The sequence below is a fragment of the Eriocheir sinensis genome, chromosome 14 (genome assembly GCF_024679095.1).
Source record: "Eriocheir sinensis breed Jianghai 21 chromosome 14, ASM2467909v1, whole genome shotgun sequence".
Taxonomy (NCBI): Eukaryota; Metazoa; Arthropoda; class Malacostraca; order Decapoda; family Varunidae; genus Eriocheir; species Eriocheir sinensis.
In genome coordinates, this window is record NC_066522.1 from 7998143 (window position 1) to 8025918 (window position 27776).

The 27776-nt window shown below is 41.2% G+C and overlaps 1 protein-coding gene across 11 annotated transcripts in view; it reads left to right on the forward strand.

Annotated features, from left to right (window-relative positions):
* Positions 1-10988: 10988 nt before the first annotated feature.
* LOC126998405 (asparagine synthetase domain-containing protein 1-like) overlaps positions 10989-27776 on the forward strand; it is a 40322-nt gene continuing 23534 nt past the window's right edge. For 2 of the 11 annotated variants that reach the window (XM_050860043.1, XM_050860044.1), the window contains exons 1-4: positions 10989-11282; positions 12220-12336; positions 13206-13322; positions 17208-17288. In XM_050860043.1, the coding sequence (XP_050716000.1) occupies positions 13263-13322; positions 17208-17288 (141 nt within the window). In that variant the 5' untranslated portion in view covers positions 10989-11282; positions 12220-12336; positions 13206-13262. Of the gene's footprint in view, positions 11283-12219; positions 12337-13205; positions 13323-17207; positions 17289-20707; positions 24862-25416; positions 25483-27216; positions 27451-27776 lie in introns of those variants that run through there. The other 9 variants (XM_050860042.1, XM_050860046.1, XM_050860047.1 and 6 more) reach the window with 8 other exon arrangements.

Here is a 27776-nt window from a genome sequence, read left to right on the forward strand (position 1 = left end):
TTTCCACAAGGGCATCAGGAGACTACAGGGTGACGGTTGGACTACACATGTCAGCTCCTGAGACAGTGTTATTCACTATCTACCGCGCTATTTATAAACTTTAAGGGTGAGGGTATACACAAAAGCAGCGCGTGGCCTCGGTGCTCATCTCCGTCATTAAACATACCTAAACATATTTTTTTCCCCTCTGTTTTCTCTCTTTTCCAACTCTCCTAAGCACCTTTCTTTCTTTCCACTCTCGTCTTCTTCCTTTCCCTCTCTCCGTGTTTCCCTTTCCTCTCCTCCCATTTTTTTCCTTCTCCATTTCAACCCCCAAAACATCTGTACCTTCATCCGATCTATGACTCACTTCTCTCTCTCTCTCTCTCTCTCTCTCTCTCTCTCTCTCTCTCTCTCTCTCTCTTTTTCTTCTTTCCTCTCCCTTACATCCATCCTTGCCATTTCCTTTTCCTTGTTTTTACTGTTCTCTCTGTCTCTCTCTCTCTCTCTCTCTCTCTCTCTCTCTCTCTCTCTCTCTCTCTCTCTCTCTCTCTCTCTCTCTCTCTCTCTCTCTCTCTCTCTCTCTCTCTCTCTCTCTCCATATCCTTGTCTCTTCCTTTCATGACAGCGTGTCGTGTTTATTAACGTTTGTCATGTGCGCGTGTGTGTGTGTAATTCACCACGGCCTGATCACGAGTTGGACTTGCTTTCGCCAGCAGGTACCCTCACGACGTGAGCAAATGCTCATTATTGTCGATCTCTGGGTACTGCCAGGACCTCACACACCACACACCCCATCCTCCTTGCTCAAAGGGGGACAGTAACCACTCCTAGTCATCGGAAAGAATCCGGCCTGAGCGGGGCTTGAGCCGCCGCCTGTTTGGCCATGAAGTCTTGCAGCGCGGTGCTACAACTGATTGAGCTACTGGAGCGGAGCGGTGTGTGTGTGTGTGTGTGTGTGTGTGTGTGTTCACTGTCACTATCGTCCACACTTTGTTCATGGTCGCTGGTGTCTCCTAAGCTCTTTACTATGAACCCACACCTGTTCGCCCTGTTTACCTATCTATCTGTTAGTCTGTCTCTCCTCACTTTTTGTCAGTCTGTCTTTTTTGTTTGTTTGTCTCTGTCTGTCTTCCTAGAGGTAATATGGTCAGACATAGCTTACGGGAAGATGGAATGCTGAAAAAGTTATACAGTATGTCGCTCACGCTGATCGTATACGAGAAAATGTGTCATCTTTTATATTACTCTTCGTTCCTTCAAAAAATTCCACAATTCGTAGAAACATGTACTGAAAGCTTTTGTTTTCATAAAGATTTTACGTAATTTCCTCATGATACGATGTTTTATAATAGCTTCATGAATGGTTTAAGAAAAATTTTACATATGATTTTCTTCTATGATTTATAATTTTTTAATGGACTCATATTCTCTTACCAGTACCTGGGTAAGTCTTAATGGACTGAATACTGGATTATAGCATTTTAATAATTATTGAAAAATATATACATGTATTGTGTCATTTTTATAACAAAGAAGTCAAGAATGTATGCCTCTCTCTCTCTCTCTCTCTCTCTCTCTCTCTCTCTCTCTCTCGCCTGACCTGAGATTCAACAAAAGACCACAAATGAATCATTCTGTTGAGAGAGAGAGAGAGAGAGAGAGAGAGAGAGAGAGAGAGAGAGAGAGAGAGAGAGAGAGAGAGAGAGAGAGAGAGAGAGAGAGAGAGAGAGAGAGAGAGAGAGAGAGAGAGAGAGAGAGAGATTTACATAGATTTACATAGAAAATCAGACCACACAGACCCCATGGTCCAGACAAGGTGGTCTGTCCTTAAACCTAAGAGATTCTACATTAATCAGAAGGCTCCAAAAGTTGCATTTCAACTCTAATTAATATTAAGTTCAAGGAAGTGATGGTCGAGCTTGTTTTTAAAGGAGTCAATCGTGTTACACTGGACCACTGAAGGTGGGAGCTTATTCTAATCTCGCACTACAACGTTGGTGAAGAAAAATTTGGTGCTGTCTGAATTTACTTGTCTACATTTGAGTTTTATGCCTTTGTTCCTAGTTCGCAAAGTGTCATCGATCATAAACTATTTTAATTTGTCTACATTCGTGAAACCATTAAGTATTTTAAAACATTCCATCAGTTTTCCTCGGATGCGACGTTTCTCAAGAGAGAACATGTTGAGGGTGGAAAGCCTTTCTACGTAGGATTTGTTGCGCAAGGAATGGGATCATTTTTGTTGCCCGACGCTGAACACCTTCTAACTTAGCAATGTCCTTTGCATGGTGGGGAGACCAAAACTGTACCGCATATTCCAAGTGGGGTCTGACTAAACTATTGTAGAGCGGAAGTATGACATCTTTATTCTTGAATAAGAAAATTCTTGTGATGAAGTCCAACATTCTGTTCGCTTTATTTGCTGCATCGATGTATTGCTGTGAGAATTTGAGGTTTGACGCGATTTTGACCCCCAAATCCTTAACCCACTGAACGCTTTTGAGTTTAACGCCGCGCATTTCGTAATCTAACTTCTTATATCTTGTTCCAACTTGAAGGACCTGGCACTTGTCTACGTTAAAGGGCATCTCCCATCTATCCGACCAAGCTGAAATTTTGTGCAAATTCTCTTGGATGCTTTGCCTGTCTTCGTCAATGTGAACCGAGTTACCAATCACTGTGTCGACTGCAAATTTACTAATGCGATTATTGAGTCCAACATCCACATCGTTGATGTAAATAATGAAGAGCACTGGGCCTAGAACCCTGAGAGAGAGAGAGAGAGAGAGAGAGAGAGAGAGAGAGAGAGAGAGAGAGAGAGAGAGAGAGAGAGAGAGAGAGAGAGAGAGAGAGAGAGAGAGAGAGAGAGAGAGAGAGAGAGAGAGAGAGAGAGAGAGAGAGATTTACATAGATTTACATAGAAAATCAGACCACACAGACCCCATGGTCCAGACTAGGTGGTCCGTCCTTAAACCTAAATGATTTTACATTAATCAGAAGGCTCCTAAAAGTTGCATTTCTACTCTAGTTGATATTAAGTTGAAGGAAGTGACGGTCGAGCTTATTTTTTGAAGGAGTCAATCGTGATACACTGGACCACTGATGGTGGAAGCTTATTCCATTCTCGCACCACAACGTTGGTGAAGAAAAATTTGGTGCAGTCTGAATTTACTTGTCTACATTTGAGTTTTACGCCATTGTTCCTCGTGCGCAAAGTGTCATCGATCATAAACTATTTTAATTTGTCTACATTCGTGAAACCATTAAGTATTTTAAAACATTCGATCAGTTCTCCTCGGAGGCGACGTTTCTCAAGAGAGAACATGTTAAGGGTAGAAAACCTTTCTTCGTAGGATTTGTTGCGCAAGGAAGGGATCATTTTCGTTGCCCGACGCTGAACACCTTCTAATTTAGCAATATCCTTTGCATGGTGGGGAGACCAAAACTGTACCGCATATTCCAAGTGGGGTCTGACTAAACTATTGTAGAGCGGGAGTATTACATCTTTATTCTTGAATAAAAAGTTTCTTTTAATGAAGCCCAACATTCTGTTCGCTTTATTTGCTGCATCGATGCATTGCTGTGAGAATTTGAGGTTTGACGCGATTTTGATCCCCAAGTCCTTGACGCACTGAACGCTTTTGAGTTTGACGCCGTGCATTTCGTAATCGAACTTCTTATTCCTCGTTCCAACTTGAAGGACCTGGCACTTGCTTACGTTAAAGGGCATCTCCCATGTATCCGACCAAGCTGAAATTTTGTGCAAATCCTCTTGGAGGCTTTGCCTGTCTTCGTCAGTGAGAACCGAGTTACCAATCTTTGTGTCGTCTGCAAATTTACCAATGCGATTATTGAGTCCAACATCCACGTCGTTGATGAAAATAATGAAGAGCACTGGGCCAAGAACCGACCTCTGAGAGACGCCACTAGTGACCGGCGCCCACTCTGAGTTAAATCCGTCAATCACTACTCTTTGTTGTCTGTTGCTCAACCAATTCGCGATCCATTGGTGTACTTGACCGTCAATACCTGTTTGCTTTAATTTGTAAAGTAATTTATGATGTGGGACTTTATCAAACGCTTTCTGGAAATCAAGATAGACTACGTCCAGTGATTTGGTTACGTCATAAACAGTGAAGAGGTCGTTATAAAAGGTTAATAGGTTTGATAGGCAGGATCTTTTGTTTAAGTCCCCAATTAATGAGTGGCTTTCAAGGTAACTCACAATTTTGTCTCTAATTATGCCCTCAAGTAGCTTACCTACAACCGAAGTTAGACTAATGGGCCTGTAATTACCTGGTACTTTTTTGTCTCCTTTCTTAAAAATCGGTGTCACGTTAGCCTTTTTCCAATCTGAAGGGACGATGCCTTGTCGCAAGAACATATTGTATACGGTTGTGAGGGAGGAGAGTATTTCGCTCTTTGATTCTTTCAGCAGAGTTGGATATACTTTGTCAGGTCCAGGACTTTTATTTGTTTTAAGTGATTTGAAGGCTTTAAGGACTTCATCGGGTTTTATTTCAAAGTTAGGCAATTCATGCTCGGGATTTACATTAGTACTGGTGTTGGTGGTAGTGGTGGGAGGACTGTCATTATTAAACACCGAGGAAAAGTAATTGTTTAATAGGTTTGCAACGTGTTGGCTGTCAGTCACTAGTGCACCGTCGTTGTTTGTTAAGGGTCCAATTCCACTTCTGATTGCCTTTCTGTTGTTTATGTAACTGAAGAAGGATTTCGGATTATTTTTACAGTTGGCTGCAATATTTTCTTCATATCTACGCTTTGCCTGACGCACTAATCTGTTTACTCGTCGCCTGGCATCATTGTAGAGTCTAATGTTTTCGGGCGTGCTTTGTTCTTTCTTTAACCTGTAAAACAATTTTCTCTCCTTGACTGAGTGTTTAATTTCGCTATTAAACCAAGGTGGGCTTTTATTAGTGTTAATTCGCTTCTCGCACAAGGGGACACATGTGTCCTGCTGAGTGAGTAAGTGATTTTTAAAACTTAGCCAGGCGTCCTCTACATTGCCATCATCTGATAGTTGCATATCTATTAGTTTTCGTCGGATTTCTACGAAGTTGGCTCTTTTGAAATTGGGCGAGAGAGAGAGAGAGAGAGAGAGAGAGAGAGAGAGAGAGAGGGAGAGAGAGAGAGACTATACACCCACACGATAGAGTCTTTGTATAGATTATACAGGGATTATGGCATACAGCTTTACGCATGTCTTTACTTACTTCTCGATATAGTCTACTCTTGGGGGGGAGGGGAGAGGGGTAAATTCACACTCTTAATAGTTCGCATCTTTCGTTAATTTAAGCATCTTTTGCGCACTTTATGCTGATTGATTGAGATGAGGCCAGGGATGGAGTCTAACCCGCTTCTGTGAGATATGTTTGCCAATTCATACGCACCAATCCAATAGGCCCATTCGTAGGTAACACTCCAATTTGTACTTATATCAGGAACATAAAATAAAATAAAAATGGAGTATCTAGCCGAGGTACAAAAATCAAAAAACAAAATAAAGTTTCAATATCAATCTCGATTTTTACAATATATATATATATATATATATATATATATATATATATATATATATATATATATATATATATATATATATATATATATATATATATATATATAATTTTTTTCATTACCTCACCCCAATTTCCTAGAGCAATATTTCTTTCTGATCTGAGTAGTAAGTGGAATGTCTTTTTTTTTTTACAGTAAAACAAACAGCTCAAAAGCACGCACACACAGGCAACATAAAGAAAACAAAATAAAGAAAGAAGGAAAGAAAAAGAGAAAGAAAATTACTAACCGAAAAATAAATACCCAAACGCCTCTCCTGCAAAGATTAGAAAAATAGAAATTACATAAATGGGCGAACGAAATGATAAACCTTCCTCACCAAATGCCGCGTTATGTCCATCACTCTAATCAAGTGTTAGTGATGAGCGGACTGTGGGTCGTACTTTTAAACATTTCGTCGCCCAAGTATCTACACATATTAGACAAGCCTTTCCTAGGAGTTTTGGCCACTTTCAGGGATAGTTATGTAACCCTTCTGCTAGTCTGACTATTTTTTCTGCACTAAGAACATAAAAAAACACTCATGAGAACACATTTACCCTCTTGTTTTGGCCTTCAGAAATAATTAAGACAGAGACAGAGAGGCAGAGTGAGATAAAGACAGACAGACAGACAGGCACAGACAAACAGACACAAAGATACAGACAAACAGAGAAAGAAGAGGGAGAAAGAGATAAAAAAAAAGAAAGAGGGGAATAGGCAGTCTGGTTACCGTTGTGTTGTGTCGAGGGATTGAGAGCGCGTAGTCGTGAGAGGTGGAAGCGTCTAAGAACAGCGAGGTATGTTTATAAATTCACTTAGAGGTAAGCCACAACCTTCCTCTACCCCTATAACACCCCCCCCCCCCCCTCTCGGACCAAAACTCGATACGGATTATAAGCAACGGTAGGTATGATTTGTTCCTGGTTGTCTGTCAGTCTGTCCGTGTGATTTTCTAACAAGTAATTTTTTTTTTCTACTGTCCATCTGCTTGTCGTCTCCAGATTGTGCTTGTCTAGATTTTCATTTTTGTTCTCCGTCTTCGTTTTTGTTCTGTCTGTCTTCATTTTTGTCCCTATCTTTAGTTTTTGTTCATATTTTTGTGTATCTGTTTGTCTGTCTGCCTGTCTATTTGTCTTCTTCTTCTCTGTCCATCTATTTTCCTGTCCGTTTCTATGTCTTTTTGTCAATGTCTCTCTCTCTCTCTCTCTCTCTCTCTCTCTCTCTCTCTCTCTCTCTCTCCTATTACCGATAAGCTATTTACCATTTCCAACACGTCAGTAAATTTTCTTTCTCAGACTCTTAGTGGTTGTCGAATCGTAACCCTTTTATGGATGTTACAAACTAAATAGAAAGAAAAAGTGGCGTACCCTCAATACACTGCAAAACGAACACAAAACGGAAAATATTGGAAACGGACACTACTCTTCTTCGTCAGACGCGGAAATATGTGTAAAAACTACCGCGACTACCTTTGCAAATACCACCACTACCACCACCACAACCACCATCTCAAACTCGCTACCACAGCCACCTCACACTTCTACTATCAACCTCGTGCTTATGGAGTAAAAAATCACACAAACACAAACTAAAAAAAAGAAAAAGACACAAAGAACGAATACAAAGTGCGAGTGAGTGAGTCTTTGCGATGAAGGTTCCACAGTTCCACAGCAAGACGCTCCGGAAGAAGATAGGACAGAACGCGTGTCAGGGAACAGAATGAAGGCAGGCGGGCGGGCGGGCCAACACGGCAGGCTGCCTCACCTTCCGCACTGCTCGTGCTGACTGACTGAGAGAGACCCAGGCAGGCACAGGCAACCAGAACAGACTCGCTCTCCCTACTGGCCTCTCCGCCCTCTCGTCTCCGTCCCTCAAGCTCTCTTTCCGCCTCTTCCTGCTTCTCGTCCCCCCATCTCCCACTCCTGCTGCACTGGGGGTGATGGTGGTGGAAGTGGTGTTTGAAATGCTAATTGGAAGAGGCAAGGGGGCGAATAATACACGAAAAGTACCGAAATGAATGGCAATGACCAATAGAGTCAAAGAATGCGTACAATAGTTAATAGATTACATAAATTTATATTGCATGCTGTTCTGCGGGGTTTGCATTGATGCATTCGGGAATACCAAAAGCCTTGCACCATTGTAATGTACTTGACTGCCGTAAATCGTATGTAATTGTAATGCCAGAATTTTTTTACATACTATACTCCCACACGACCACCGCGTGTAACGAAACACACGAGAAATTAATCCAGACAAGGAAAGTTTGCCGGCGCCGGGGATCGAACCCGCGACCAGCGAAACGGGAGAGCTACTCCTTAACCAGTCGGCCAAAGAGGTACCCCCCTCGCAGAGTGAGTTATGGGAGGCTCGCCCATCAGGCTTAGTCGCCGCACTACACGGCTCCCCATTCCTTTGTAGATTAATTTCTGTGTGTTGAGATTTCCCATTTTCTATGAACTTCGGAGAGCATGGGCCATCACTCTGCCTGTTACTACCCCTTCAGGGAAACACAACAGAATTACAGGAGAGGATTCCACCGCTGCCACCACTGTAATGCCAGAATTTTTCTCTTTAATATACTCCCACACGACCACCGCGTGTAACGAAACACACGAGAAATTAATCCAGACAAGAAAAGGTTTGCCGGCGCCGGGGATCAAACCCGCGACCAGCGAGACGGGAGAGCCACTCCTTAACCAATCGGCCAAAGAGGTACCCCCCTCGCAGAGTGAGTTATGGGAGGCTCGCCCATCAGGCTTAGTCGTCGCACTACATAATGGCTCCCGCCAGTAGGACTCGCCTGCCTGAAAAGTCTGCTGGGACTCCCACCGGTACATGTGTAGCGGTTGCCTGGGCCGCTACTTGAAATCCAAGCATTGCTGCTTGTGTGCTTTCGGGCTGCCAAACGAAGCTGAGAGCTTCGCCGTGTCGAGTCCGCTAAGGCTGCCTCTAGGTTAAAAGAAACCACTTAAAACCTTGTGGTGACTCCATTAACGAGGAAATTTATTTCCGAGCATATACATGTTTTGAATATCATGAATGTGTATTTACAATGGTTGATATGCAGTAATATTTACAATGTTAATGGTATGGTGTTATGTACAGTGGCGGACACATGAAACAGAAACACTTCAGCCACCCACGAGGAGGTGTGGTGCTCTCTGAACATGGTAACACTGATGAGTATGAAACTCACCAGGTTTGCTTCGATCAGTCGCTAGGACGAATCAAACGCGATTATTATTGTTGCTTCTGTGTTGGGTCGTTGGTGGTATTTAAGCCCTGTCCAAAAGCGTTTGGTGACTATATCAAGAAAATTACTTATATTCAACAATATATTCGTATTTTATTCACATGAAACACATGCTTCGTAATCGTGACTCGATAACCCTCACGAACCAAATGATATTTTCCGACGGCCAGGATAACAAGCCATTATAACATTATCCTTGCCTATGATAATAATCAAAGAATTGATGTGACCACCTTCTACCTGACGGTGAATCTGAAAACGGCAGAACTCTCCCACTGACGCAATAATGTTTACATAGATTTACATTGAAAATCAGACCACACAGACCTCATGGCCCAGACTAGGTGGTCTGTCCTTAAACCTAAGTGATTCTACATTAATCAGATGGCTCCAAAACGTTGCATTTCAACTCTAGTTAATATTAAGCTGTGGTAGACGGTCACTGTTCTTCCCTTAAACCTTTCAACAGTGGTGTTCCACACGGCTCTGTCCTATCACGCACCCTCTTCCTGTTATTCATCAATGATCTTCTTTCCATAACAAACTGTCCTATCCATTCATATTCTGACAACTCCATTCTGCATTATTCAACTTCTTTCAACAGAAGACGCTCTCAACAGGAATTACAAGACTCCAGACTGGAGGCTGCAAAACGTTTAACCTCAGACCTTGCTATCATTTCCCATTGGGGTAAAAGGAACCTTGTGTCCTTCAATGCCTCAAAAACCCAATTTCTCCACCTATCAATTCGACATAATCTTCCAAACACCTATCCCCTATTCTTCGATAACACTCAGCTGTCACCTTCTTCAACACTAAATATCCTTTGTTTTTACCTTAGCTCAAAATATCGACTGGAAACTTCCCAACACCCTCCTGCTTTTCACCCCGCTGCTCCACTCGCTCCTCCTATAGCAACATCTCTCATATTATTGCGTCAGTGGGAGAGTTCTGCCGTTTTCAGATTCACCGTCAGGGAGAAGGTGGTCACATCAATTCTTTGATTATTATCATAGGCAAGGATAATGTTATAACGGCGTGTTATCCTGGCCGTCGGAAAATATCATATATGGTTCGTGAGGGTTGTCGAGTCACGATTACGAAGAATGTGTTTCATGCAGTGGCGTCGTTAGCCTTGGGCTTCCGGGGCTTGAGCCCTGAATGTTTTGACTCTAGCCCAGAACCTTTTTTCACCCCCGGGCCCCGTGCCCCCGTCCCTCCAAAAAATAATAAATAAGTATTCTCCACACACACACACACACACACACAAAGAGAAAAACTCACCGCCGAGCGCCGAGCGATGAGAGGTACAGTGTGGACTGGACACTCGGCACTGCATTTGCGATACACATGACATCCAAGTCCTCTGTTGGTCAGAGACGAAAATATAAACAGATGGAGGACTATGTAATGGAATCATCATGTGGCACTCGGAGCTCAGATGTTAGCACAGCAGAGCATCTCAAACAGAGATTGTTATCCGATTCTTTCCCTGCCTAGATCGAATGATTAGGTAAACATCGTTCTTGTACTCACCACACTGCTGGAGTACCTACTCCATACTATCCTAACTCAACGTGGTGAACGAGCAGATCTTCCGGTAATTATATAACAAGAAAAAAATGGAAAATGAACACAAAACGCCTCTCCACGATTGTGTTACACTCGGCTACGCGGCGTGTCGATGAGTATACTGATTCAACGGATAGACTAATATTTTAAAATCCTAACATGCCCTCCTTTATTTCTTACTCTACATATAGCATATCTATGTGCAGTTAATTAATTACGCAATTTTCCGTAGATGACATATGCGTAAAATTTCTTACTGAGTTGCAACCCCTTCCGCGTAGGCAGAAGTTTAATTTATCAGTCAAAGCACCTCTGAGACCTACTCTGCTGTAGTTTTTACCGGTAGGCTTCCCTCAGAGCACTGACCCACCAAAAAAATTAAGGAATCCATTTCGATCGTGTCCCAGTAAGTTCCTCCTTGGCCTGCCCTTATGGAGTAGGATCACTAATATGCTTGAAATATAAAAAAAGAATATAAAGAGAGCGGCAATGAAAAGAGAACTCCTTGATCCATGGTTTAGTTTGTACCGTCAGGTTGGCATGGCATGGTTAGGGTCCCGTTAAAAAGCCGGAAAGCCTCGCCACTGAGTCCCCAGTCGTCCACAACAAAAACAAGTGCTCCTTCAAGTGTTGTAGTTCCATGCACCAAGACGCCGTGAGGAAAGATAAATAACGTAACGCCGTTGAAAAGCAAAGCATGTGGATAAGCAGGAGAGAGGACCAAGAGGAGGAGGAGGACCTATGAAGCCATACAAAGCGATGCAGGTCAAATGAAGAACAAGAAGAAGGGTCCAGTGAGCCTAACCAGCCCCTTAAAACACTGAAGAACATCGTCATTCGTCACAGCCCTTCAGTTCACCACCAGCAACAACCACAGCATCTGCCATCTGAAGTAAGTTAGTCACATGATTTGATTAACCACTGCGGTGAGGGTATCGAGGGTTTTGAGTAAAGAAGATGCATCAGATCTGCCCACACGCGTGTACCTCAGTGCCAGTCTCTCTGCACCACCTTCAAAGCCTCCACAGCCACAAGTTTTGGTAAAGTAATATTCTGCTATCTTGAAAGCGTTTATGTTGGTGTGTTTTTACAATACAAAGCCACTCGTCCAGGGAGACTTGTGTTCCTGTGTGCTCTCTTCCCGCGTTGCTGTCCACCGAGTACTGGACGGTATATCTCGGTTTCTTTTTTGTATTTTATTAGTGTTAGTCTGTCTTTATGGTCAAGTTGTAATTTTCTGGGTGTGTTGTGTTTTAGTAGCTTTTCTTGTATTGGTTTGTTCTGAGTTTGGGCCAGTTGTTCCTGGTGGATTGTTTTGGTAGCTCGTTGGTAACTGTACAATAAGCTCCATCCTGACATTAGAAGAACAAAGGATCTCTCCAAATTTAAGAAAGAACTTAAAACATTTCTGTTCTCTGACTGCTATGACATGGAAACATTGACAATTAACATGGCATATAAGTTGTGATCAATATTGAAAATTTAATGAATTAAAACATGTGGGTCCTGCAGAGCGCTTTGGCGGAAGTGGGACCAGATAAATAAGAAACACAAGTAAGTAACAAGTAAGTGGTAAGTGACGGCTTTGTTTCTTCCATGAAATCATTTTACTGTCCTTGGTACAGTTTTGGTTCCTATTTCCTTGTTATTTTTTGTGTTGTTTGGGGTTTAGCCTTAGCCATGCCGAGTGGTGGAGGTGCTGGCCGTGGACGGGGCGTGGTGACCAGGAGGATGAGTGCCGGGAGGTGGACTAGCCCAGCTACTGAGGGGCAGAGGACCCCCTGCTGCAACCACTGCTCATTCCCTCTGTGTTACCTGCTGTTTTCCAGTTAAGGATGATGAGGAGGGTGGGATTGCCTGTGATGAGTGCAATGAGTGGTGCCACAAGTCCCAGACTTGCACAGGCCTTCCCTCGGATTTTGTCAAGGAAGTCTTGAAGCACCAGGGTAAGGGTGTGAAATATGTGTGCACTAGATGTTCAAGTTCACCTGCCAGCCCTGACCTTCAGTCACTTTGGGAATGCTTGGCACAGATGTTTAACACCATTGTTGGTTTCAGTAATTCAGTAAAATTTATTGATTTACGTATCTGAAACTCAAAGGGACTACGTTCCTTCTGGGGGAAAAGGGAGGACTGACAGATCTGATGTGCGTACCATCATCAGAGAAGAGGTTCGAGAGCTGAGTGAGAGAGAGAAGAGGAAGGATAGTATTATTATCAGAGATCTACCCTTTGGAAAAGACTTCCAGGATAAATCTAATCTCATAGCCACTTTCTTATTGCCAGAGAGATCGGACCCGATTACCTTAGTGGATGTTGTACCAATTTCTCCTTCCTTAGTCAGAGCTAAAATCCCAGGGTCGCACATTGTTGTTTTTAGGATAGAAAAGATGTATATGGTGTCCTTGACTCCTGGTAAAAAAATATATGCGATAACCCTACAAATATATATTTTTTATTTTTTATTTATTTATTTATTTATTTATTTTTTTTTTTTTGATCAGCTGGTCCCCTTAAGCCCCGTTCACACTGTGCTGACTCTGGGACACGACAACCCAGTGACTCGGGATATACAAGGTCTTGGGTGTGAAATATTGATGTGAAAGGGTCGCACATGGTCGGAAAGAGGTCTAGAAACGTTTGACGGATGCTGATTCGGCACAGTGTGAAGGGGGCCTAAAAGTCGGTGGGTTGTTGTGGTCCAGAGTCAGCACAGTGTGAATGGGCCCTTATTGCTTGCAGATACGAGTGAGTGATTACAGCATCAAAAATATGTCATGGTGTTTTGTAATTCATTTCACAATTTTCCTTGCAGAGTTTGAAACCTTAGTTCTCCATCATCACAGTTAACAAGCAGTGGGCCCAGTTGACAATGTGTGGCATCTGTTTTATATGTGACTTTGAAAATTGTGCCCAAGAGTTGGATGGACAGGTATGGTAATGTTAATGCTGTCAGAATGTTCAGAAGATTTATAGGCAAAACTATTTATGTTTCTTGATATCCCTGAGGCACCTTGTGTTCAGTATCTTACCATGACCTCTTGCATTACCAGTGTCCTTATAAACAGATTATTCTTGACCATCTGTATGCATGTGTTTGTTTGTGAGTAGGTGTGCATGCATTCATGCATGTGTGTTTACCTAGTTGTGATATTCAGGAAATGAACAACAGTAAGCTTGATTTGCTCCCATGACCTATTGTTTCTCCACCATCCTATACAAGCAAATCTTTTATCAATTTTGTTTATTTCCATCATTGCCCTGAGCATTAATCATGATCACTCCTCCTCTGTCGTCCAAAGGACAGCAGTTCCAACTTTTCCAGTCTTTACTGGTATGAGCTATCTACTGCTTTTTGTATTCTCAAAATCTTGCTTATAAGGTTGAGAATCCTTTATCCGAAATTCCAAAATCCAAAAGTTTTTTTTAATGCTAACATAACACTTTTTTTTTTGTCACTTCACGAGTGGGGACACGGGCTATATGGAGGCCATCAGGGTCAAGCACGTACGTCCCTCCGAAGAGGGACCACAGGCCCTTGCTGGGTGATGGCTCATGAAGGGGAGGGAAGGATGCCGATAGATCGTCTCTATCGGCTGACGTCAGCCTAGCCGACCAAGTCAGTCTGTCGGCAAGGACTGGCATGTCTCTTTGTACATACAAGTCGAAGACGTGAGTGTGGGTTCCCTTTGTTCACCGCAAAGCGAGAGTGCTCAAAGCGGAAAACAATGGGAACAGAGTCTCATAACCTTACTGTCCTTCCTTAAGATATGGTGAGGGAGCAGAGACAGGTCCACATCCAGTCTCCAGCTGGTGTAGCTTAGTACGAAAACTGTACTGTACTACAGCTGTATGACTACTACAGTTTGAGAATCCCTTATCTGAAATTCCTGGGACCGAGAGTCGGATTTCGGAATATTTTTATTTGAATTGAAATAAAAGGAAAACTGAAATAAGGGATTATTTATAAGAGGGTAGCCTACTAATTTCGAGATGCTGACTACTTATTTCTGGACAAAATATGATGCTGTTTATTATGGAGATAGTATTTTTCTCTGGAAATCATTAAATGACTGACTTTTCAATTGCCTGTTGTGCAAAATAGCTTACAGAGAGGTTCAACTTGCTTACTCTTTCTATATTTCACTCACCACTCACAAATATCATAAGTGGACAAACTAGAGCAAAACCAGGCAAATCAATGTTTTCCGGCTGTATATTCCTCCAGTGTACATGCGTATTGAACACCAGAGCGACTTATTTCTTCGAGGAGATATTTCTCTCAACACCGACCCCGTATAGTGGACCGCCACAGCCATGTCCCATCCTGCGCTGTGTTACGTATTTCCACCGCCCCACACTGTGTGCCGAATAAATCTAAACTAACCAAATCTAACTTTACATACGCCATTTGTTCCGTATTTGGCTGTCTGAATGGTTTAGGAGATAAAATTCTGCATTTTAAAACTGTAGTGAGCACATTTATCAGTGAACCACAAAACCAGTCCATAGAATTATGTTTGTCAAGGGTCGTCCTGAAATACGTGTAAAGTACGCATCGTAACGTTCCTCCAGCCTCCCCCAGCAACGGACAGTGACTTTCAGTCATGGCAGGCTTGAGAAATTTTAGGCCAGTGTCACATTATGTGGCGCCGCCGTTACGGCGTCGCCGCATTTCCTGTAACATGTCACACCGCACAGTGTGACAGTAGAACACATGCATGCATGCTGAGAAACTTGAATAGCCTCACCCATCAAATAACCCTCTCGATGTGTATTATACAGCAGCCACTGCTTTCATGTCTAGGACATCTCCCACAGGTAACTGCTATTTTTTTATAAGTTTCACTGAGCATACTAATTTGCAGCCCCTTGCAACCAATTCAGTTTTTAATTCTTTAAACCCATTATAAATATTACAGGTCATTCTGCTGTCCTTTCCTATACACACTGAATAAATGAATCCACGTCAAACATTTTGTCAAGAGCAGTAATGGGAGAGCGTCGTGCGCCATTGCTGGACAGTGTGACCATGTGCATAGAACTGTGTGTGTTCCCTTCAATCTCTTGTCACCTGACGAGATGTGGCGGTGCGGCGTTGCCACAGCATCCTGTGGCACCTGAATAGTGTGACAACTCTCATTCGTTTGTGTGTGTTTTCGTAATGCAGCGGCGCCACAACGGCACCACCGCATAGTGTGACACTGGCCTTACGGTTGCCACCCGTTCCTTAATAAAATATGGATGCGTTGTGTTTTGTTTTTTTTTTTTGTTTTAGCTCAAGGTGGCAACCCTAACTGAGACTATTCCCATTGTTTTCTGCTTTGAGCACTCTCGTCTTGCGGCGAACTAAAGGAACCCACGCTCATGTCTTCGACTTGTACAACAAGACACGCCAGTCCTCATCGAAAGACTGACTTGGTCGGCTAGGCTGATGTCAGCCGATAGAGTCGGTCAATCGGCATTCTCCTCTGCCCTTCATGAGCCGTCACCCAGCAAGGGTCAGTGGTCTCTCCTCGGAGGGATGTACGCGCTTGACTCTGACAGCCTCCATATAGCCTGTGTCCCCACCCGTGAGGTGGCGACAAAAAAAAACAAAAAAATAAATCCGTAAAATAAAGCGTCATGTCAGCATTAAAAAAACTTTTGTTTTTTGGAATTTCGGATAAAGCATTCTCAACCTGTACTATGAATGATTTGTGCCGTAATATCGCACCATACGTTTACTGACCTCACAATGGTACTGTACCGTAAGTTCATACACCAACATACTGGACTGCATGCTCTGCCCTCTGGTCATTATGTTATTCATTGCCATATGAATTTTTCACTTCCTTCTGCATCCCACTCCTTCCAGGGCATCCTTTTACAATTAAAGTCACTCTTTCCATTCACTTTCTTTAGTTGTCTAACCATCTGACATTTTCAAGCATAGTGTTCTTTTGTTTAACCTGTGCAGTGTTTAGTACATACAAGCATGTACCTCCTAAGGAAGTGTTTAGTACGTACTTTTACCTTTGCCCTTTTAAACAGTTAAGCTGCAGTCATTTATCTTTTTTATCTTTAATTCATTACTCCAGAAGTATTAAGGAAGATGCTGGAAACTCATAAAGGCAATGTTTTTCATATGCATGCATAGTTGTTGAGCAAATTAATGCAGGTGTAATTCTGTTGCAAAATCTCAAGCATATTTTGCGGGTGCTTTATTCCTATGTCTACATATTGGTTTTACTACTTAAAAATATAATGATTCAAGGCTTCGAATGTAGATATTAGACTTCAAAATAATCAGAAATGTGAAATGGTGATTAGAAACTGCATAATCATTATTTCAACTTTGCGGCAGCATAAACTCTGCCTTGCCCTGTCCGCTGGTGCCGACTGAACACACAACCATTTTATGTTATTTTTTTTTTCCTATATTTCTATGTACAGTGGTACCTCGTGATTCAAACTTAATTGGTCCATTTGGGCTATTCGAATTGAGAATGTTCGAATTAGGAAGCAATTTATCCCATTGAAATTAATGTAGAAAAAAATAATCCGTTCCAGGCCCAAAAATCCTCAAATTTTTTTAACATTTTTATGGGTTTATGTTGTGCCCTGTGGCCAGATCACTCAAATAAATACATTTACAACACTTAATATTTGCTGGGACCTGCCAGAATTGAGTGCAGCCTTATGAAACAAGACACTGTTGATAAAAGTAATGATTTTGAAGAATAGGTAAATCCCCCACCCCAAAAATATTCTGTGCGTTCACTGTTTATGTGGTTTGCAATTCACACTGGTTCCTGAATGTCACACCTCATTTCAGAAAGAGTTACTGAGCCATTCATTGCTGTGTAATCGTGGGCCAGATGCTCATTCCAGGGAGCTCGTCTCCATCAATGAAAAGGTAAGTTTGTGAGGAGACAACTTCTGTTGTGTAGAGAAGCTGTTGCATTATGATTTGGCAGTTAGTATAAAATAAGAGTTAACATACAGGCTGAGAGCAGATTATGAGAAGAAAAGCTGTTAGGTAATATTGTAATTAGGTTGACTGTATAACAAGAAAAAAAATTATATCTTTAACCCTTTAGTTACTTAATCAGGTTAGGTTTGTGCATATGGTGGTTAGTTTGTTTTACTTATTGTTTTGTTAGGTGGGTTAGGTTCAGGGATAGGGAGTCGGCTATAAAAAATTCCAACTTTGACCGACTCCAACTCCATCAAATTTTAAGGTTGCAATTCCAATTCCGACTCCACCCCCCTCCCTCTCCTCTTCTGCAGTTCTGTGGTAGGCAAATCAAACCCAACCACACCAAGCCACATACCACACCCAGTCACACCACATGATACCCACGCACACCACACCACACATTACACCCAGCTACACCACACTACAGTCAGCCACACCACACCACATCCAGCCAAACCACTGCACATCACACCCAGCCTCACTATGCCCCATCATACCCAGCCACACCATATATATTACAAGTCACACCATGTCAAACATCACACCAAACTACACCATACACCACATCACATCTTGCCACACATCATCCCCAACCACACTACATCCCACAGTCCCCACACAAAAGTACCACATCATGCATAACCACAAAATATCACACATCATAACCTACAACACACACCACACCACACCCAGCCACGCTATACACCACACCTAGCCATTCCATTCCACACATTATACCCAGCAACCCTAAATCACACATCATATGCAAACACATCACACCACCGTGGAGCCACACCCAGCCACACTACACCACACCACATATCATACACATCACACCCAGCTACACCACAAAACACATCACATTCGGCCACACTACACCTCACACCAGACTCAGCCACATTACACCACACAGCACTTTGAGCCACACCACACCATATCACACAGCCACACCACCATACATCACACCCAGCAACACTACACCACACATGACACCAAGCAGTACCACACCACACTATAAAACATCACACTCAGCCACACCATACCTCACACCAAACCCAGCCACACAACACCACACCCAGCCACACCACATCACACCCAGTCACTCTACACACATCACACCTAGTCACTCCAGTCCTCACACCATACCCAACCACATGACACTTCCCACCATACTCCCCTACACCACACCACACATCACACCCAGTCATATCACACCACACACCACACCCAATCACACCATACTTTGCACCACACCACACATCACATCCAGCCACATCACACCCAGCCACACCACACCACACATCAGACCCAGCCACACCACATCATGCTGTACCACCCAGCCACAGCATACAACATAACACCCAGCCACATCATGCTACATGGCACTCCATTAGCTACACCTGGTCAGTTCACATTACACAACGATTCACACTATAACCAAAGATTCAGCCTGTCCTTATTTTGTTTAGCATGAATAGGACATCGATATCTCATAAAGGAGAGGTTGTCCTTAAAAGGATAGACATGGCAAACCTATACTGAGCTCTGAGCAGTCTAGCACAGATTCAGTGCTGAGATGAGTGTGGAGACGCACAAGAGTACATTATAGGAATCAGACTCGCACGTGTCGTTCGGTACGTCTTCTATGTCATCTTGTAGTTTATCTCATTAATTTACAGATTAATAATCCACATTTCCACTGAAAATCCATATTAAAATAATTTTCTGAAATGTCTTCCCACAAGAGCTCCCACCAAAAGTTGCCTCCCACAAATTTGGGGAAAGTTATCATAAAATTGCAAAGCTGTTCTACAGTGCAGCCAGGTACTTGATATGAGACTTGATTACGTAAAGGAAAAGTTGGAGATATTTTTACAAACTCCGACTCCAACTCCAATTCTGGCCAAAAGTAGGCGGCTCTGGGGACTCCGACCCCAACTCCACACCCCTGGTTAGGTTAGACAGTGTTGGCCATTGTATTTGATTGAATTAACTGATTTTACTTATGTTAGGTTAGGTTAAGGGAAGAATACGCTGTAGCTATAAATTGCACCTTCAGTCTTGATCAGGCTATGTTTTGTGTATAACAGTACCATAATTTTCATATTATAGTTTCAAGAGGATCGGACCAAAAAATAAATTTTTACGATTTACTTTTCATTTTGTTGAAAAAACTTTGACTTGGGTCTGCTCTGTCATTTGTTCGCTGATTTCTTTCTTACTCGCACATAAGATACTTTCCTATTACTCTAACAAATGTATATGAATACTTTTTCAATATCTGGTTTCATTTACTTGATTTTTTTTTTTTAATTCTAAGATATAAATGTGCTTTTAGATGATATGAAAAAAATATAACCTTTAAAAATTCTAATCGCATTCGTTTTTTCATTAATAGTTGAACTTATAAAGCCCCGAGTTTTATTAATGTCATGCAAAAAATAAAAGCATAGACAATTTAAAAATTTATTTATACCTAGTTTTGAGAAAAACGCAATTAAAGTTTAGTTTCCATTTTCATTCCCCTGTGAAGTTACACTGCCGCAAACCTGCTTTTATATGAATACTGTGGGTTCAATAATCACATGCCCATGCATTTACATGATGATATGGCACCTGGTCTCCCTCTATAAAAGGTATTAGTCACTCAAGGGCGAGGGTGTCAGGATGCGCCAAGCCCCTCATTGTCGCCATGTTTGGTCTAGAAGTTCCCCAGTGCATATTCCTCACTGGTACTTCCACTGCCCTCCTTCCTCTTCCTTTTCTTCCCCCTGGTTGGTGTTATTCTTCTTTTCTCTCTGAGTTCCAGTCCTTATTTTATGTATGCAGCTGAGGTTCCCTTCCAACCAGCGTTCCTCACGCACTGAGGTTGGTGGCCTTGATCAGTGGTGTGCCATGATGAGAGGCACTAAATGAGTTGTGGGATTCACTAGAAAGCATTGATATGTGATTATTATACATTATTCATTGCAAAAAATGCACAGTAATGACTCCAAGTGTGCCACGCCCACATTCAGGGTATTTAAATCCCTTCATGAGAGGCATTTAGATTTACGGTAGACAAAAAATACACCGCCACTCGATGTCTCTAAGTCAGTACATAGATGTTGGGACAACATGAAACTCAATTTCATAAATTTTCAATTTTTATTTTAATATTCGACATTGTACTCTCCCCTCAAAGGAAGAGTATACTGTAGCTATAAATTGCACCTATAGTCTTGATTGGGCTATGTTTGTGTATAACAGTACCATAATTATCATATTAAAATTTCAAGATGATCAAACATAAAAAAATAAGTTTTTTTTTTTTTCTAAGAAAAAAAAAAAGACTTGTTATAGCTGTTGTTTGTTCACCGATTTCTTTTTTACTTGCACATAAGATACTTTTCCATAACCCTAACAAACGTATGTGAATACTTTGTTTTCATTTACTTGATTTTTTTTTAATTGTTATGTGTTTTTACATAAAATGGAAAAAATATGACCTTTAAAAAATGTAATCACGCACATTTTTCTTTAATAGTTGAACTTTTAAAACCTCAAGTTTTATTAATGTCACGCAAAAAATAAAAGCGCAAGAATTTTATATTTATACCTAGTTTTGAAAAAAACAATTAACCCATAAACTGTGCCAGACATCTTAAGATGCTATAAGTTAGAGTACGCCAGACATCTTAAGATGACGCATGTTCCAAGGTGGATATTTATATTTCTCGCAATGCCAAAGTATATTCCAATGAACCTCGTGTGGCAACATCATCCCTCTTTCGCACCATGTTGTCACCATCATCATATTAGTTGCTCTTTAGCAGTCATGGAGAGTAGAAGTATGTCATCTACTGATGCTAACCAGCCCCATAGCTCCTGCGGTCATGACCGTGGGGGAGGCATGGGAGGTGGTAAAAAGAAAGTATATTGGTAAAGAGAAAGATTGTAGTAGACAAATCTGAAAGTGACAGTGATTCAGATTGTATTCAGCCATCAGATTCAGCTGATCTGAGGAAGCATGGCAAGCGTAAGCATGTTTCTGGCCCTCAAGGTCACAGATGCGCTGCCAGGCAGCCTACTCAGCCACTGACACCAATAAAATTTTTACCAATGCTAGTAGACCCTGATGAATCACTGTCATCTCTGTCTGATGATCCAGAGTGGCAGAAAGATGAGGAAAACGACAGTGGGGGTATAGGAGAAGACTCAGCTAATGAACTGAGTGAGGGATGGGTGTCAGCTGGGATGGGAGAGGAGGGGGAGGCAGAGGGAAAACAGGAACCTCAGAGACGAGAGACAACGCGTACTCCATTCGTCTGGTCTGATGGATCAGACTTTGTGCCAGACATTCATAACTTTGACAGAAATATTGCTGGTGTGACTAATGACTGGCCTCTTGATAATGATGCACAAGAGGTTGATTATTTTGAAACATACATTGATGACCAGGTAATGCAGCTTGTTGTGTCACAAACAAACAGCTATTACAAATACACTATGGAGCATGCTACATTCACCCCAAAATCACGGGTTCATCGCTGGTCAGACACAAACATAGAAGAAATGTATGTTTTTTTTGCTCTGTTACTGCTGATGCCACATATAAAAAAACATGTGCTGAGTGATTATTGGAAAATTGATGCCTTGATTCCTACACCAATTTTTGGGAAATTCATGAAAAGAGACAGATTCCTTTTATTGATAAGGTTTCTACATTTCCATGACAATAATGAACGTGATGAAAATGATCGTTTGTGGAAGGTTAGAAGAGTATTTACCATGATTACTAAGAAGTACACACAATTCTTTTATCCTTTTTGCAAGGTTGTTATAGATGAAAGCCTGGTGTTGTTCAAGGGGAGACTTATATTCAAGCAGCATATACCTTCAAAAAGGCATAGGTTCGGTATCAAATTCTTTATCCTTTGTGACTGCGAAACAGGGATAGTTTTAGATGCAATAGTGTATACTGGCACCCCTGTTGACATTCCACAAGGTGACTCTTTGGGAGTATCTGATGCAGTTGTGAAGAAAATGATGGAAAGGTACATGGGTAAGGGACATATCCTATATACTGATAACTGGTACACTAGCCCTAGTCTGTGTCAGTATTTACTAGAAAATATGACTGGGTCATGTGGCACAGTATGTAAGAACAGGAAACATATGCCAAAATTTGAAGCACGACCTGTTCGTGGTAATGTGGAACTGCAAAAGAGTGGAAAAGTCCTGGCCATAAATTGGCATGACAAACTTGACATGACCATGCTCACCACTGTTCATCAAGGACACATGCAGGACACTGACAAGGAAGACCACAGGACACATGAGAGAATTAGAAAGCCAGATGCTGTCATTGATTACAACGCGAATATGCGCCTAGTCGACAAAAGTGACTGTCAGCTTGCTGGTATTGAATGTGTGAGGAAATGTGTCAAATGGTACCATAAGCTATTCTTTCATGTTGTTGATGTTACAATGCTGAATGCATATAACATGTACTTATTCAAGACTGGAAAAAAAACTGAGTTTTCTTACAATGTAGCCTACCAGCTTTTGGAGAAATATGGGACAGTGACAGGTACAGCTCGAGGACGACGTCAGTCACATGGTCCTGACAGACTCCTGTGTAAGGACTACCTCACCAGACACAAGTTAGAATATTTACCAGACACAGAAAAAGGACACAAACAACAGAGTCACGTATGTACCGCTACAAACAAACGTGAGAGGTCAAGAAAAATGGTGACTATGTGCGCAGAATGTCAAGTACCAATGTGTGCTGTACCCTGTTTCACTGAGTATCACACACTGAAAGAATACTGAAAAGCACAGTGTAAGGTAGACTGTAAATAGTTTAGGGTAAGGGAAAATAAAATAGGTGATATGAAAGGTGAATGTGCTAAAAAAAATAATACAAGCAAATATTACAGGAAATTGACAAAGTGATGTTTCCAGTGATTTACTTGTTTTCCAGCAGGTTATTTTTTTGCCATTTATTGCCACCCAGGAGCTATTCCCAAATCTCAATTGCGCAGTTTATGGGTTAAAGTTTAGTTTCCATTTTTGTGCCCTGAGATGTTGCAGTGCCACAAACCTGCCCCTATATGAATGCTATGGATTCAATAATTACTTGTCAATGCATGTATATAATGATATGGCACTTGGTCCCCCTTATAAAAGGTCTTATGGCCGTACCATAAATCAACCTCTGACAGTCAAACATCTTCAGCCATTTTCTGCCACCATAAAAATCCAATATTTTTTTCTGGAAGGGAAGGGAAGGTGTTGGGAGGTGAAATTGTTGGAATCTGGCAAGGGGTCGGGACAGGCACATCTTCGTCAGCCCCTTCACATATTTTATGCGTCAATCTTGTATTTCTATCATTAATATAGTAGCAAATGATCCAGGAATTATAAGAAAATTTGTTTGATCTAATATGAATCGGCAATTTTTTTTAAATAAATGATTTAAAATTAGGGATGTACCGATGTATCGGTATTGGTGGTATCGGCACATTTTAAGAGTATAGGTATCGGTATCGGCTGATTTTCTGCCGATACTACCAATACTTGAAAAATAGTTTTGTACGTCGCATGTCACTCGTTGCAAGTAATTTTGTTCAATTAGAAAAGTGTAATTATCTAGTATCATGGTACTACATAGTTTGGAATTTCCTGCAATTTAATTTTCATCACTTTAAACGATAAGATTCATATTACTTTGAATACAAGTATATAATACTTAGTATACAGTATAGCCTTTGTACCGCGGACGCGTACAATACAGGTTTAGTAGCTTCAGCGCAGGATTGGCGGAGCCCCTCCACTCACCTCATTTGCCAGGCTCAGTCAGTCAGACGGTCGCCCCGCAACAGGGCACACTGCCAGGGCTGCCTAAATGTATGGCAATTGAGGTAAAGCTAATCTAGCTGAGTCAACTAGACCTCACGAGGTGCCTGCCCCCTCGCCCCTTGTCGAAACTCATAGGGGTGGGCGTTACAACTTGGGTTAACCATGCACTGTTGCTTCACTGCGTCATATAGGGTTAATATGCGCTTCCATGCTGCAGTGGTCAGCACGTCTGGCTACGAATCTATGGACACCATTTTTCAGGCTAGCACTGATTACTTTTTTTTTCTTCCCTTCTCTGGTGGAACAATGAGTAGTTGGTATTTCTTTTCTTGTTAATATTTGATATTGCCCTTTAGCTTCTGGAATTGTTGTATAAAAGAAAAATCAGTGCACAGGTATCGGTATCGGTATTGGTTAAATATTGGGGTATCGGTATCGGTCAGATATTTGGGTATCGGTATCGGTCAAATATTGGGGTATCGTTATCGGTCAAAATTTTGGTATCGGTACATCCCTATTTAAAATGTTGTTAAAGACTTTAGGGTTTGTATCATGATTTTTTACCCATTTGCTCTGTCAATACACAACCTTCCGACTACTGTCCGCCCATGAACCTGACCTGACCGCTGCCTCTTCTCATCTCCCCACTGGCAATTTTACAAAGGTATGCATAAAAATATCTATATAATCTGTAATATAACTTTATTGTAATGGTTTAGAGAATGTAGGATAGCATTTTTCATAAAAGTGAAGCCACACATGGTTCGTTCCAGTGTCAGGAAAAGGGGCATTCACTAGTAACTTCAACTCTGCTGCAACTCATTTTGTTCATGTGTCTGTTTCTATTAAAGATGCACAGGGCACCAGAGTTGGTGTATATCTCATGTTAGTAAAGGTTATGTTAGGGTAGATTCAGTGTTCATAGTATGCTAACTGCAGTTCTAATCCAAGAGTGTGGCAATGCTCGTGGTCACTGGGTTCTTCACCTACGTCAAATTCCCTTAAGAAAACTAAAAGACAAGCTGATATACATGAACCTCCTGTTGGGGGCAGCTTTGCCCTGAATTTTCAATAGGTAATGTAGGAAATGAGTTTTGTTTGTACCTTTCATGTACTTGTGTAACTGTATCAGTGCACTTGCATTTGTCTGCATTTTTGCAGACAAAAAAATAATTGATTGCTGAAGTGAGTTCACAATTTTTTTTTTTTTTTTTTCCAGTGCAGTGTGTTACTCAGTACCCTGCAATGATCACGTGTAACTCCACTCTGCTGCAACTCTATTTAGGTTAGTAAAGGTCTATATTGGGCTAGAAGTTACAAATTGTCTCAAAGTAAATAAGATAGGGTACAGTGCATATACAGAATCTTAACCCATTAGGTAACAGGTGAAACAAAGTTTTGTAATAATATTAGTGTAGTGTTACGTCAAAGTCTGTTCATTCTAAGAGGTGTATCATAAGCACTCAAGCGAGAGTGAATGATCTAGTGCAATCTGTATCTGGTCCCATGTTAAGCTGATTTTATGTAGACAACTCACTGTTAATGAGTGAGACAGTGAAAATGATCCTTTCTCTGTATCTCATTATACACACACACACACACACACACACACACCTTAGGGAAAGAGAGATGACAGTGGTAAAGGACATAAAATCGGAATGGAGAATTGTAGAGAGTGGAGTGGCTTAGGGATTGGTATTGGCACCAGTACTTTTCCTAGTATATGTCAATGATATGCCAGAGGGGGTAAACAGTTATATGAGCCTGTTTGCAGACGATTCACAACTGCTAAGACATATAAGAAACAGTAAAGACTGAAATTCTGCTAGATGACCTGAACAAGATTTGGAAATGGAGTATTAAATGGGAGATGGAATTCTATGTGAAGAAATGTCATGTAATGGAAATGGTAAAGAGCGAAGGGAGACCAAAATGGACATATAAAATGGGAAATGGAGAAATATTAAAGAAATTTCAAGAAGAGAGAGATCTGGGAGTGACAATACAAGATAATCAACAGCCTGAGAGTCACGTTAATCGGATATTCGGTGATACGTATAATATGGTGAGAAATATAGGATTAGCATTCCACTACATGGATAAGGATATGATGAAAAAGTTAATAACCACTATGATTAGGCCAAAATTGGTGTGGTCTCCCCATAAGAAGAAACACATAAAAAACTAGAAAGAATACAAAGGGTGGCAACAAAAATGGTTCCAGATCTGGAGGGATTGACATGTTATGATAGATTAAAGGAAATGAACCTACCAACACTAGAACAAAGAAGAGAAAGAGGAGACCTAATACAAATTTATAAATTATTGGGCAAAATGGAAGTAGATAATTAGGAGTTACTACTAAAAGAAGGAATAAACACCAGGAACACAAGAGGACAGTAAAAAATTGAGGAAAGGAAGATGCTTGAGAGACATAGAGAAGTATAGCTTCCCTCAAATAAATATAGAGGTTGGAACAGACTAAGTGAGGATGTAGTATTGGCGAAGAGTGTGCAAAACTTTAAGGAAAAGTTGGACAAATACAGATACGGAGACGGGACCACACGAGCGTAAGCCTAGGCCCTGTAAAACTACAACTAGGTAAATACACACACACACACACTTACATTTTGGTAACTCTCCAGTAGTGTGTTGGTCATGATAGGTTAAATTTCTGATTCACATATTTCTGATGTTCTGAGAAGAGACCTATTTTTCTGTAGAGTTTTTACATATACAATTCTTATTCATCTGCCCTCAAATATTGTCATACAATGCTTGTTCCTTTTTAAGAGGAAAGAGGGGTCAGTATGGAGACCTAAAATAGTTTGAAGTAACTGTGCTTACCTATGCAAATGAATTTCAGTTATGTCTCATGTACCTGTGTAACTCCATCAATGTATTTGCAAACAAGAAAAGAATAATTTGAATGAAAGGAGTTCACTTTTTTTTTTTCACTGCAGTATGTTACAAAGTTCCCTGTAATGATGATCTGTTTAAAGTCTGTGGTTTATTACAGACTGAAAAATGTTCAACAACCAGTGGAATGTTTGGAGGCAGTGGAGGAAATTTCAAGAGGACCGTCACAGGATTGCTTTGAACCGGAGCCGGCGCATTGTACCTGACCGGATGAATCCATTCACTGCGATGAGTGACACGGAATTTGTCACTCGTTTTAGGTTGAGGAAAGAATCAGTTAATGCCATTATACAGGAAATACAAGTACAACTTCCTGATTCTGCTGATAGAAGAGGTAAGAAATTAAAAATTCAAGTGCAGTAGTGATCTGATTATAATTTTTATTTGTTTTAATAATGATTGTGTAGCTAAAACCAATAAAAAGGATAACTAGCAACTATTCTCAAAGCTATAACCAGCAGCCCAACACACCCCAAAAAATATTATATAAATAATTTCAATAATGGCTGGTCAAAATTGGGAAAAAAATGAAAAACTGAAAAAATTTCTGCATCTGCATATGGCAATCGATAGTCTGTATGTGGAGTATTTCATCACAATTCGCCTTATTTTCATAGTTATGGCAATAAACCCCTACCCCCCACACAACTCTAACCTATC